The sequence below is a fragment of the Struthio camelus genome, chromosome 1, assembly GCF_040807025.1.
Source record: "Struthio camelus isolate bStrCam1 chromosome 1, bStrCam1.hap1, whole genome shotgun sequence".
Lineage (NCBI taxonomy): Eukaryota > Metazoa > Chordata > Aves > Struthioniformes > Struthionidae > Struthio > Struthio camelus.
This window is the reverse complement of record NC_090942.1, coordinates 68,788,961-68,803,327: the sequence shown is the minus strand read 5'-3', so window position 1 is coordinate 68,803,327 and position 14,367 is coordinate 68,788,961. Positions and strand designations below refer to the sequence as shown.

Sequence of the window (14,367 nt, the reverse complement as noted above, 5' to 3'; positions counted from 1 at the left end):
CATGTTTTTTTGAAATGATACTCGAAACTTGCTACATGATTTAAAAAAAAAAGAACACCCTGATTCCTGCTCTGGTGGACATAGAAAGCAGCCCACACCAGCAGTGTCATAAAATAGGTGTGAAACGCTCTGCTGGCCCTGGGTCTGACTGTCCTTTTGGGACAGCATGACTCCTAGTGTAGTCATCTCCAAGAGAAAGCTATTCTTCTTCTCCCATTTGGTTTAGGCACAGTCTTTCTGTTGCTATTCCTCTGCTCGTCTTAATTTTTTTTCCTCCCATATGGAATAGTCCTGCCATGAGTTCCTCTTCTCTAACTCTCCCACAGGGGGGGATGTACATCTTCCAGCTCTTTGATTATTATGCTGCCAGTGGTACCTGCATGCTCTTTCTGGCTGTTTTCGAAACCATCTGTGTAGGATGGGTGTATGGTAAGTGGAAGACAAAGACCTGTGTTGCTCCTTTTCAAGGGAAGGATTGGGGGTGGAAAAGAGGAGGTAGATGGAAAAGGCCCATCCACTCTACCTTAGAGGGCAAAGAAATGCTGCAAATACCCTCCTCTGTGGATGGAAAAGACCCAGCCTCTCCCTAATGGGGGGCATATAATTACCCTTCTTATTGTCTGGTATCCATTGTGTTTGCTCATGATGTTTCTTAACTGCTCCACATTTAGAGTATAAATGATTCTTCCCTCTCTGAAGCTCCCCCTTATTGCCTTATCTTGTTGCCCTTTCCATCCTGCCTTTTAATTAGAAAATAAGCTAGGGAGAAGTGACTGCAGTTCTTCAGTCTATACTGTTCCCTTAGTTTAGTCCTGTGTGTTCATTTAACATGAAAAGCCGGGATGCAGGCTTGCTATGTATTACTTCCCATTCTCATAGGCTGTGAGAGCAGTCCTAAGAGAAACAGGTGGAACTAATTTGGCTCTTGGTGGAGACTGGAACTAAACTACTGAACTGCTCAGAAGCAGGACTCAAACTGACCTCCATGAACTATCAGAGGATAAACCAAATGCTTACTGGAGAGTGTAGTAAGAAGAACATCCTGTGATATCCTATGGGAGATCTCTGGCATGCTGAACAGCACCTGAGCAAACAGACTGCAGTTCATCTTACTGAAGCATGCCTCGAGCCTGTGAGGTCCCAAGTCTCGTCCTGCATGAGGCAGGGCAGCCACTCTCTCCTTGGCCTCCTGGAGCCGCGGGAGCTCCATACACGTAAGGACTGTACAAAACTACAGTAGCTGCCAGATTAGATCAGACTGTCAAAGCACCCAGTACAGCTCCTGCTGGCTCCTAGCTATGCCAGGCAGTTCATCCATCATAACCTAGAAAAAAGACTGCAGATAAGAGCTCCATGCTGGGTTTCTTTCAATGGCCAGCAATGGCTGCTCAGGGAAGAGCACAAGAGTAGAGGAAGTCAGCAAAGATATATTCCCAGAATATTCTTCCAGCTGCCAGCAACTTGTGGCCTAGGGATTTCCAGAGCCAGAGGAAAGATCTTTGTATTTATTTCCCTCCTGTGAATTTGTCCAGCTGACTCGGATAAACACTTATCATCCACAAAATCCTGCAGCAAGCAGTTTCACAGCTTGTTTAGAGGCAGTGTGAGTAGCCACTTTTCTTGTGCTTGTTTTGAACCTGCCACCTACTAGTTTCATTTCATGTCACCTGTGTCTTGCATTAGAAGAGACAGTGAGCAATCAATCCCTGTATGCACTCTTTGCCACTTAAAGTTTTATAGAGGATGCAATAGCTGTAGCACAGCTGTGGATGAAGGCGTTATCGTGTTCTCCAAACACTTTATGTACATCAAGAACTAATTGCTAGCCTGGATGGCCTTCCCTCTTACCGAAAAGGGAGCAGATGCAGCCGCTTGGGAGTGACCTCCAGGGAATGCAACAGAAGCATCTTGTAAGAGCGATATATTCAGGAGAGGTCCTGAAAGAGAAGCTCCCCTGAGCGCTCGTGATGCCAGACGCAGGCCATATTGAAAATGAGAGTCTCCTTCTGTGCAGTTCCCGTGGGATTTCTAGGGAGATGGAGATCCCCTTCCCACTGTAACAGGGCTTCATCAGCACCACATTGGATTACGGTTAAACGTACAGAACATGCCCTGCCCTCGTTATGGTTGCACAGGCCTTGTTTCTTCCTCACTGACTAGCAGAGATGAATAATGACAGAGAATTAACAGCAAGAGGGTTAATGCTGTCTTAACAGCCTGGGAGGCAGATGGAGCAACTGGGGGCTGAGAAATGAGTCATCACCTCACCACTCAGTGTTCATTTGCCCCACTCTACACAGTGGGATTTTGCCCTCTTGATATTCTGCCTTTCATTTACTGGCCTGATGCTGGGCTGAAACATAGTCAGCAGGCCTAGGAGGGGTATTTTAGTGAAAAAAATATCCCTGGTGCAACCTGATGGGTTTTCTCCAGCCTGAGAATTGGCAGGACTGAGCCTCTTGCTTACACTGTGAAGAATTATAGCGTTTTTGCTAACACAAATATGCATTCCGAGTCTCCCCTCTCCCAGCACATACGGCAACCGCCCACTCCTTGGCAGCTTCCTTCTGCCCGCCAGGCAGCTGCTGTTACAAAGATCTGAGGATTTCCTCACGTACTGCTCTCCTCCAGCGAAAGGATCATGTGGCATCAAACCTGCCGATCACATTTGCCAGAGGGAAGTGCTGGAGGTTTTTTGCTTTTTCCCTTTCCTCTATCCCTTCTGCCTGGGAAGACCCAGCCCTCACTTTAGCAGGTACACTTTCTGAGCACTGGGATCTGCAGCACGATGCCACCGAAACGTGCTGCAGGAAGGATGTTTTCCAGGCAGTCACAGCATGCACATTAGGATAAGCTGTTCCAGAAGAAAGCTGTTTTCCCCAGCACTGCAGGAAGGCTGAGGCAGAAGTCATTAGGCCTGTATACAAAGCTGGAGCAAACTGATGCCAGCAGGTACCAGTGGGTGGCCCTAGGGTGAATCATGCTGAGTTGGTATAAATCTTTCTCTCATACTCACATACAGAGTAGCTACCAGGAGTTGTGATCTCCATGTACAAACTGGATCCTCACAGTCAAGCTTGCACAAGCTGTGTGTGCTTTATCCTTTCTGATGCAGCTACTACAGGTGATCTCACACCCTTATTTAGGGATCATAAGGGGCCCATTCTGTGCACCTGGTACCCAAAGGATGCACAGTTGTTGCAATGCCATAATCCCTCTGCTGGCAGCATTTTACATAGGTTTGGCACAGGTGTTGGTGCTGCATATTTGGCACAGTGAGGGAGCAGATACAGGCTTAGCACTAAGGCAAAGAGCCAAGGTCATTACCTATTGAAATCCTGTGGATGAATTTCAGTATAGATGAATGCAAATAACTGCAGTTTGGGAGGAATCATTTGAAAGGCAGAGGCTTTTAGGTTCCAAATTGACAGTTCAGACAGATTATATTGAGAAGTATTTCCTCCGGTGTATACTTGATCTGAGAAACTTGCTGTTGCTGGATAGTGTGTACCAAAAAGAAGAAGAAGAAGAAGAAGAAATGTCTTGGTCCCTTTTAGCTTGGATAACACTTGCAGTTGTTATGTTATAAGCTGCCTAGAATAGGAAGGGCTTGTAAGGACAAGACATCAGGACGTAAGCATATCTCTAGCTGAGTTAGTGCAAAATTTATTCCCATTAGTCTATGGTGCAAAATTCAGTGATTTACCAGAGAAGGATGTGACGCCTTTGACAGTGTATGGGATTAGTCAGCACAAGAGAAGTGATATTAGCATTCATGGATAACTGCCCTATGCCTTTATAGCAACTTCTGTGTCTTGGGATACCCTAGATGACAGCAAACATCTTTATTCATTTCAACAGCAGTCTTTTTGCAGAGGTCTTTAGGGCATTCCCTGCAGTAGCTTTATCTAATCCTTCTAATGTTGTGCTGGAAAGCAAAGGGGAATGCACGAATCTTCTGGCTTCTAATTTGCTCAAAAAGACAATGTTGACTGATTGAACTGATGACTTCTTAAGCTTGATTACTTTTTCATCTGCCTGTGAAATGTAGAACATATAAAAACCTCCTGTTTGTGTACTCTTTGAGTCCATTCATGTCAGGTCCCATTGTGTTTCACTACATCATCTGCTGCCTACAACCCTGGTGATGGAACCACAGGATATGGTGGTTACACTGCAGCAAGCAAGGATAAGGACAGATGGAGGCTACTGCACACTATAACTAATAATACATGATTTGTTTTTGATTTTGTTTTTTTTTTTTTTTGGTGCAGGATGGGTGTCTGCTGTGTCCCCCTTCTTGTTTGGTCTCTTTATATTTTTCTTTAACTGTTATGTTTCTTCCACTAGATCCTAAATCCAAAATTTCTGATGTTTAACTTCAACAGCATTGCATTGTGAATTAATTTATCCATCATCTATTTAATATCACAGTGTCTTTCTCTGGAAACACTGTGCAGTATAACAGACCTTGGAACGCTCATATTCTAAACTACAAGTCATATAATTTATACCTCTCCCTCTTTTTTTTTGTCTACCTGTGGAAGATTTTGGCTTTTTGGCAAAAAAAAAAAAAAATTGTTTATACCATCCCTCTTTATCACCAATGTATTTTCAGAAATTTTATCTGAGGCCTCATGGGATTTACAGCTTGGTAGTTTTAGGATTTTGTTCTCTGATATAGGCTGGGCTCTCTTACAAGATTGTATTTTCCTTGATATGCCACCGCTTGTATTTCCTGAAGGCTACTTGTTCACTTGTAGACTCAAGATGGAAACTGTGAGGCATTCAAGGAATCTGTCTTCCCAAACCTAAATATGTCAAAAAGTGGTTTTAAAAGAGCTTTCCTGCAGATGTTAGACATGAGAGCCAGCAAATAATGCAAATAATTACCAAAAAGAAAGGCAAAGATAGTATACTTTTATAGAATTCACACATTTAAAGCAAACATAATACTGGGACTTAATTCTAAAATGTAAAGACAGAAAACAAAACAAAATCCACTGAAGCCTAAGCGTTAGCAAGCGTGGCTAGTCTGGTAGGCTTATATTTGTCCAGCTATCAGATGTTAAGGGTCTCGTTACACCTGCAGGTGGGAACCTTGGCATGACCACGAGTTCAATGTCAGAAGAACACCCCCAAGGGCAGAGCCCTTCTTTGTCAGCTAAGCACTGTGACAAAACTATGATAAGGAAAACATGGCATTATTTGATACCAGAGGTGCTTAACCGGTAACTCTTTCCCTGGACAGGCTAGCTCCAGGTTTTGGTCTAATATTGTTACCCTATTTTACCTGAGGCGCTCTGATCTTGTACCTCTGATTGGCTGTAGTTAGGGTGAAGATGTTATGCCACGTTATGAATGATTCTTTGAGTCTTCTTCATTTTACACCTCTTTTTGGCCAGCCTTAGGCTTTTATTCCTAGATGACATCCTAGAGCTTACTTAAAGGCCTGCTGAAGTCCATTTGGATTACACTCTCTCCTGTGTATACCGTTACACACATTTCCTGTTTGTGCTTTAGGTTGGGAACAGTCAGTGCTTAGCATAGATAGGGTTTGGTCAGTGGCAGGACTTTTAGATGCTCTTCAGAGGAATTTCCCACCCAGGTGCATTATGAGATTCAGGTTGATGGAGCATATGTAATCTAGTGAGTGAAGCTAATGGGAAGAGAAAGAGGAGATCAGATTCCCACAGGGCAACTCCCACTGGGCAAGACAGCAACACTAGCAGATGGAAGATTTAGTTACCAGTAGTGCCTGGATTGCCAGGTTTTCTTGTGCTAGGCAGAAAGTGAAATGGTCTGAGGAAAGCAGACTCTTGATGACAAGGAAAATGTCCAGTTTGGTGAGGATACTTGACCTGAAATTCCCTGGTGTGCCAGTCTTGGTACAGGAGAAAATTTTATTTGGTATCTTCTGCTCTCTTTCTTCCTTTCAACGTTTTGGACTCACGCATTCCCATGAGCTCAGCCTATGTGAGCTTTCTCTTGCTGACCTGTATGCCAGACATACCTACTTGCCTCATACCAGGGTTTAGTTCCAGCTGTTAGTAATACAACAGCTGCATCCTCTGTCTTAGGGCTGCTGCTGTCTGAGGGACAGGATACTTCTTTTATGTCAAGCTTTTTGAAAAGTTATGGATAAATCAAACACTGCCATCTGTATTCAGGCATATAAATTGGGCATTTCGAATGTCAGAAAAGCCCATCACCTGCTGTCGTACTGTTAGGACAGCCGCTTTTTTGCAGAGAAGAAGCATTAAGGATAACGAACATTGGGATCTGATATGAGTATTATTGAAGAAAATAGTCAAAATCTCACCTCCTCATCTCTGTCTTTGTCTCTTTTCTGGTTGGTGGCCAAGGTGCGGACCGCTTCTATGATAACATTGAGGACATGATTGGTTTCCGGCCGCAGCCCTTGATTAAGATATGCTGGTTGGTGATCGCTCCTGGCATGTGCCTGGTAAGTACACACACTTGCAACAGTACGGCATATTTATACTGGGTTCCTGGATTTGCAGTAGAAAAGGTTGATTCGTTTTCAAAGTGCTGCTGTAATTTTATCAAATTGCTGTGGAGAAACAGAAGTTTGTCCATAGTTGAGGCTGCAATTTGTTTTCTTTGTAAAGCCCTATCTTTTGTCTGGAAAATTAATTTAGCCTGAAAACCCTCTTGATCGCTGTGAAGGCAAAGGAAAATGCATGCTCAAAGTCTGAAGAGAGTTGGTCAAATTACTTCTGAATAGAAAACCAGTGAGAATTATCCTTTTTTGAAATACTTGCTTCAACCTGTGTTTCTGTGGCCCCCTGTGGCTCAGAAATATCTTTCTATGGCCATTTGCTTCATATATTATTAAGCCGCCTTGAAAACTTTTCTGACAACTGTATTTAAAGAAAATGCACCCTAAGTCAGGCAAGTTCTTGCCTGTTTTGAATTTATGTTCAGTCTTGCTCCACTGACTTTTACATGATCTCTGAGCCAAATTCGGCTCCTGTATCTGATGTAGACAGTTGTTTTATTTGACCTCAGTGGGAACATGGATGGGATCTACGGCTACAGTTTACAAAAATTTCTGGTCCTTTGTCCATGGGCTTCAGCAGGAGTTGAATGTCTGGGGAGTTTTCAAAGCTAGTGCCTGATCCACCCAAAATTGTCCGAGAGCTTTGTGGTTGGAGGACTCCAAGAGTGGGATATCTGTGCCCAGCTTCTGGAGAGCTTCTGAGAATGCCAGTGCAAAGTCCTGACTTTAATATGACTCAGCAGCTGCCTCAGAGTTGCTGGACCCTCAGAGCTGCTGCCAACTTTGCTTAGTTTGATCCCATAGGAAACCTGAAGGCTGTACATGCTGAGAAGCCTGGCCCTGGCTCCGAGATAACTCCTTGCACAGTCGGTGTGCACCAGTCTCTGCCCAGCTGTAGCTAGCAGGGCCTGTGCTAGCTCTTGCAAGACAACACAGTCGTTGCTATGTAGACTGTGCTTCCAGTGTGGTCAGGCTGCCTGGCTCCCTTTGCTCTGACTACATCTGCCTTCTTTATTCCTCAGGCGGTCTTCCTGTTTTCCCTGATCAAGTACACGCCCTTGAAATACAACAATGTGTACGTGTACCCGCCTTGGGGCTATGTGTTGGGCTGGCTGATGGCACTCTCCTCCATGATCTGCGTCCCTCTCTACGCCATCTTCATCCTCCTGAAAACCAAGGGAACCCTGAAGCAGGTACTGAGATTATGCTCAGCAGGCAAATTGTTAGTGCAATGCATCCAGCTTTCTCTGGACAACTCATGGGAAGGGACCCAGGGAAAATGCATGTAACACATTTCTCCTTTGAGAAGGCAAAGGGGTGGGGGTGGCTCTTCCCCAGCATGCCCTATAGCTCTGGCTGGTAATCTTGGAGGGTTTGGGGAGTCTCAGCACAGCTTCTAGGAAGATCATCAAGCGTCCAGGGTCTTCTGTGAGACGTCGGACTGTCACGTCTGGTGCAATATGTAAATATACGCAGAACATCTCTAATGCTCGCTCCACTGGAGAGCAGAGTACCCCCTCAGTGTGTGCAGTGCCAGAGTGGCTGAGAGAGGTCATGGGTGCATTTATCTCTGCCCAGCTCACCCCTGGATGTGGAGAGAGTCCCAGGCATTGGGAGCCTGAGCAGGGCATTTCTAGGCTCTGGTCAGCTGCAGCTCCCAGAAAGGCTGCTTGAGGCCACAGGCTGATTGTCTTGATTTATAGTTTGGTTGGTCCCAATGACCATGCAAGTAAAGGTGGCGTAACATCGTCTTTACCTCCTCTTCCTTTACTAACTAGTACCAGTGCAAGCCAGACACAAAACCAGGAACTGTTTTACCTTTACCTCTTGTCTCTTGTCCCTGCTCCCTTTTTAGTCCTAGGTCAGGACTGTGTTACTTTCTCTGAAGAAATTGCACATAGCTATTAAGGAGGAGATGCTCACAGAGCTCCAAAAATCTACTCTGTGCCATGCCCATGCCTCTTCTATTTTACTGTAGGCATCCTGCCCTTGTCAGAGCTCTGGGCAAGGTCCTAGGAAGAATTGTGCCTGGGAAAATGGCTTACATGGAGGTGTAATCCATGATCCATGGAAGAGGACCTGAGTGATATGCAGCACATACAGTTTTCAGCACAGTTTCTCTCCCTGTCCTTCCCCCCACTGTTGATTGCAGGCTTGATCACAGCTGGGTGAGGGACTGCAGGTGAGCAGTGATCAGGACTGTTTCTGTGGAGGTGGTGAAGGTGTGCCAGTCACACTGGGAGACTTGTGGAGACGAGGACCCTGCACTGCTAATGCAGCCAGGAATAAGCTGGGTGTGGGACATCCTCTTAAGCTCTATCTCCTCAGGGAAGGTGAATCTATGCCCACACAGATCTGTGCCCCTTATTTGCTGTCTGGGAATTGTGACTTAACAAGGAGTGACGGGCACTGCGGAAGAGCTGGCTAATGCCCATCTCAGATTCAGAAGAAGTTAGGAGGCAATGCCTGGACAGAGGGAGAGGAGGAAAAGCCTTCAGAGAAATAGTGAGAGAGGCATAAATGATGCAGACAGGGAGGTGGAGGAGAAAGACAATGCAATGAAATGGGCTTCTAGCTCCCTTTGACTGTTCAGCCTCCTGGTTACCGCTGGTGGCTGTGATGAGATGAGGGGTTTGTGGGGGATCCCAAAGCCGTGCACTCCACGAGCGATGCAGCCATCTCTGCTGGGAGCAGCATGGAGGGGCTGGAGCTCTGCCCCAGGGTCTGCCCCAGTGACTCCTAGCCTCCTTGGCTAATGGTTTGGCTTCACTTGCCATCCATAGGGGAGTAGATAGGAAAGGCTCATTAGTACCTGAATTAGCTTAATGCTGCTGGAGAGGACCTTACAGCCTGCTGTAGTTTTTGGACCAACTCATTTCAGCTGGGAGTGGGATTTAAAAAAAACCCTGGGATGGTAACACTAGTATATTAACATGTAAAAAGCCAAGTTAGCCAAAAAGAGTCTCTGGCCAAAAACACACAGAGGTGTTTCCTGTGTTATTCCTGTTAAAAAAAAAAAAAAAGAAAAAAAAAGGCTTAGTGTAAGGCTGTGCTAAGGTATTGGCACCCTGGAAAATAAATTATAATTTTCCTTGGCAACTGAATAGACCTTTAAGGAAAAGCATCTAAAGACTTCCACTTCCATGACTCTTTCAATTTGGAAATGTAGCCTCCTAACATGAGAAAGTCCAGGTGAATTTTTTGCCACGTTTCTGTGATATGATTTGCTCCAAGCTTAGGTCTTGAGTCCTGTCTCTTACAGCCCTCTCCTATGCTCATTAGTGGTAACGCATCTTCCCTTTCCCATGACCAGTTTGAAGAGTTTGACCATGTGGCTAATAACAGATCAGAGGTTTCATATGTCAATATAAGGACTCAGAGCTGTCAGTGAAGTCATGGCCCGAGTGTCCTACCTGTTAAACAAGCAATATTTTCTACCTGTAGCAAAGTGCTTTGAGTTCTGAATTGCTGCTGTGAATGCTTATTTTATGCTACGTCCAAGGGACTGATTTGGCCAATTCAGATTGAGGGTTTTTCTATTTTCCCTGGTTTAGATGATATTAGATGTAATTTCCAGCGACTTCACAGTTACGTTATTGTGAAGAAACTTCCAAGGACACAATTTAGGAAAGCAGGAAGGAACCAGTAGCCAAGCCTGGGCTGATTCAGGGGAGAATCAAAACACACCATACAATACCTCTTGGAGTATTTGCTCCAGTTCTGAAAACTAGTTTTCTCAAAATATACCTGTTCCCTTTTTCCAGTCATGCCCACAAACGTAATAAATTAATTTGCTGACACAAATGCTTCCAGGTACAGTGCATTTCAGTTGAATCTTGCAAATGATTCATTGAAAGCAAGTTTGTACTTGGTAATTATGATCAGTCACTGCAACAAACTGATTCCTCTTGTTACACTTGGCTGATCAAGAAACATAAATATTGTTTCTTAATATGTCTGATTAAGACAGCTCAGTATCCAAACACTGAAAACTTGCAGTGATCTGCTCACAGAGAAGCTTTAGGCCAAGGCTGATTTCAGAAATTATGGGGCAAATACTTCTGAATAAATGAGAGAAAGCCTGAATTCTGGCAGGCGTTTCACAATGAGTGGAAGTGTTTGAAATTAATCAAGTGAGTCATGGATGAACTGCTTGCTTTGCTTGTGATGTGCTCTGTAAGTGAGGAGCATACACTGGCCTAAACAGTCTGTGAAGGGAAAAGTTAGTAACTGTGAAAGTCGGTATTAACTGGGGAAACGATACGCTGTCCCGTGAAGCTGGGCAGGTGGCTGCAGGACACGGCTTGTTACTGGGTTGTAGCAAGGAGCTCAGGGTCTCTGGACAGCTTGTGGTACCAGGGGGGGCTTCAAAAACAAAATGAGAAAGATCAGAAAATCACAGCAGCTGTCTCTGTGGGTTGAGAAAGGTAACTTTGCACATTTCACTCAAACGCTCCAAGTTCTTTGCACTTTTTTTAAATCACAAACTGCCCCAAAGGCCAGTAAGCTGGGACAAGACTAGGAGCTACCTGCAGGGCACCCCCCTGCAGCAAGGGTTGTGTTGCAGAGGACAGGGACAACCCTGCACGCCCTGACCAATGTAGCTGTGCCCAGGAGCATGGCAGGACGGGTAGGTAACCCGCCAGAGCACCATCTGTGAGCCTCGTTCCTCCTGAGGAGAGGTGGCAAGGGGACAGGCCCTGTGATGGTCCCTCAGTGAATGGCGGGTGGCTTCCCCCAAGCCCTGCCTGACCCGCCGTGGTTTGTCAGGCTGCAAGAGGGGAATGGGGCTGTCACCATGGGGCAGGACCTCCTCACCGCTGGGAAGGCAATGCTGTACCAATGCTGGGGCAGGTATCACCATATGACCTGTTTTATGGGAGCTGAAATGAAGGGCGCAGTGGTTTACAATCCTGACTTTTCTATTCCTTCCAGCCAGAGTGGTGGATGCCCAGCTCTTTGTATGGGCCAGACTGTTTTGAAAGCTCCACAGCTCCATCAAAGTCAGTGGGAAGCACTGCTGTGTGGCGTAAGAAAACAAATTGGAGTTTACAGAATTTTTTCCATGACCACAAAAAATGTCTGCGGTGAAATCAGAGGACTAGAGGCCATGCTAGCTAACCACTAGCATCCTTCCTCCCAGAAATACATCTGTGAGGAGCCCTGTGTGTTAGGACATCAGTCCGTGGCATGGATTTGAGCCTAGAGGTGGAATAATTGTCATTGAGACCACTTAAAGGTAGGAAAGTGAGCCTGTTCTCCTTCTTCTTTCTTGCACAGCTATTCAGTGGGAGAGGAGCAGGAATTTAGGAGCATTAGCTCTCCAGATGCCTTTGCCCCCAGCAATTGTTGTGGATTGCTATTGGGTGTCAGTTTGTTTATCAGCTTAATTAACAGAGACTTCCTCTATCTGCCTGCCTCTCCACAGCGGCTAATGCAGCTCATTTCCCCAGCGGAGGATCTGCCCCAGCCAAAGAAGAAGCATGTGGCTAGTGTGTCCGAGCCCTGGGACAGCTGCTGGCCAGAGCACAAAGGACTGTCCCCTCCTGTCAAGGAGGTGCTCAGCATCACCGAGAGAGAAACCCACTTGTAAAGCCCTGGGGATGTCTCCTTCGTATTCCGGATTGATTCCCTCTCTCCTTCATGAAGCAGTTTCTTTTCTCTTCTGGGCTCTTCCCTTCTCTCCTTCACATCTGAGACAAAAAAGCATCTGGGACACCCTTTCCTGCTGGCTGGCTGGTGGCATGGACTGGGCGAGCATTTCTTTTGACACCTTGAAGATGGATCTCCCCGTCAGCACCTGGGGAGAGAGCAAAATGATTTTGTCAGAGATGACCTCCAGTGCTGACACTGGGGAAAAAGAGGAAATCAAAAAAGCAGCAAACCAAAAAGAAAAAAGTGAGGCCATGCTGAGTGGAGGAAAGGAAACCAAAGTGGTAAGAGAGAGCAGAGAATAAAGGTGTGCAGGAGCAAAGTCAGGGATGCAATGGCACAAAATGATGGGGCGTTAGCGCAGGAAACAACTGAGTTGGTTCAGAAGTACATAAGAAGCCGGAGGATGACAAAGGAAAGTGCATTGCTAGGTCACCTACATACGAGAGAAAGAGAGAGAGAGAGAGAGAGAGAGAGCCAGCAACACATCATAGGCAATGATAAAAGGAGGCTGCAGCATTAGTAGTTACAGCTTCGGTTGTCACTAAAAAGGAGGAGAGCGACAGGGTGCTTAATGTAATCATGGCTATTAATGAAGGATCTCAAGGCAGTCTCAGGATGGAAAGGGGAGAGGAACAGCTATCTACATGACTTGCTTTATTCAAACCTGCATGGTCCAGTGAAAGTGCATCCAAGAATGAAATAGCTGAACCTTTGACCGTTCTTTCAGAAAAATCATGGAGTGCAGGAAAAGTCCCAGACCAGTCAGTTAAAAATGAACTGCAGCACCGAAGGGAGAAATGAAACCCCAGGGATTGTACACCCACAAATTTAACTGCACTGCCAGGGCATTTTATAGAGGAATTAATAAAGAGTTGATGGGCCTCATTTGTACTGTAGAGTAGCTTTAGGGTGAGGGTGGGAGAAGGATTGCTCTCCCTCGGCTTTACTGCAGCTGACTGCTCAAGGGATAAGGAAGACAGATAATCAGACACATTGATCCTAAGCTCAGGAAAGATAAAGGCATAATTAATAGGTAAGATGGGTTCATTGGAAACAGATTATGTCAAATTAAAGGTCTCTAGTTCCTAGGGTAGTCATGAATGTGACGCAATGGCTGGGAGGTATTTCGCTCGAATGCGGCGTTTGGTATGGTTTTATACAGCATTGTCCTGTGGAGACTGGGACTTTTTAGAGCGCAGCTGTAAAATGCAATGCCAAAGCCTACTTGAGCGCATACTGGAATTTCACAGTTAAAATCACAGAAAAAGCCAATGGTAGGTTCTCCTCAGGAGCTTTAATGTGGTCTGTGGAACCCATGCCGGTGGATGCTATGTTGCAGAAACGGTGTATCAAACCACGCAGGAGAACTGTCATTAAAAAGAATCACAGATGCCATGGGCTCTCGTCCCGCTTTTCCTTTGCCTTGTTCCAAGTAATTACTTGTCCCTGTGCTATGTGGAGATAAACCACCAGCGCTGAACGTAAGTGGGAAATTCAGGCCTCCTCTGTGCAAAGCAGAACCTTTTTCAATTGCTATGGGAACCTTATCTTTTGCAATTTTATGTGCATTTAACTGGTGAATTAGCATAGGGCAATTTTTCTCCTTTTAATTTCTTTTCCTTAAAAATTAAAAATAAAAATTGCTGGTGAAATGAACACTAAAAGGCGAGTATCAAAATTCATACCTCTCTGGGTTGTTGTAATTTGATTGGAGATGACTTACAATAAAGGTAGAGATAGCTGACAAATCTCATTCTTGGTTCCCTGCAGAGCCTTGCAGCATCACATAAAACACTATTTATTTTATTTTTTAAAGAGCTAAATGTCATGTTTCAGCAAAAGTCATGGGAAGTGCTTAATATCCAAGGGCTTGCAGTCAGGCCTCATGGTAAGTATTTTGATTTTTTTTTCCCTCTCCCTCCTAGTGGCTTTGGCCCATTCGATATTTGGTGAGGTGTTGCCCACGATTTGGTGGGCTGAGCAGCTCCCTTAGAGAGACTTCTCATGCAGCCAAAGCAAAAGCTGGCAGCTGCCACAGCCAGGGTCAAGGAGGGTACTGGTTTTGAGGAAGAAAAACTCATCTATTTTTCAAGCAACAGAAAGGGAAATTAAGGAGCAGGGTTAGTACTTGGTGTCCAGAGTCAGTCTTACGTCTTTACATGAGTTTCTTGCATGACCCTTGGCAGGAC

At 45.3% G+C, this 14,367-nt stretch overlaps 1 protein-coding gene across 12 annotated transcripts in view; it reads left to right on the top strand.

The window, feature by feature from the left end:
- Nucleotides 1-13,834, top strand: part of LOC104147283 (sodium- and chloride-dependent betaine transporter) — a 44,828-nt gene extending 30,994 nt beyond the window's left edge. For 9 of the 12 annotated variants that reach the window (XM_009679857.2, XM_009679856.2, XM_009679852.2 and 6 more), the window contains 4 exons: nt 327-429; nt 6,366-6,466; nt 7,546-7,716; nt 11,952-13,834. In XM_009679857.2, the coding sequence (XP_009678152.2) occupies nt 327-429; nt 6,366-6,466; nt 7,546-7,716; nt 11,952-12,116 (540 nt within the window). In that variant the 3' untranslated portion in view covers nt 12,117-13,834. Of the gene's footprint in view, nt 1-326; nt 430-6,365; nt 6,467-7,545; nt 7,717-8,501; nt 8,706-11,458; nt 11,763-11,951 lie in introns of those variants that run through there. The other 3 variants (XR_011141628.1, XR_011141623.1, XR_011141629.1) reach the window with 3 other exon arrangements.
- Nucleotides 13,835-14,367: the final 533 nt, after the last annotated feature.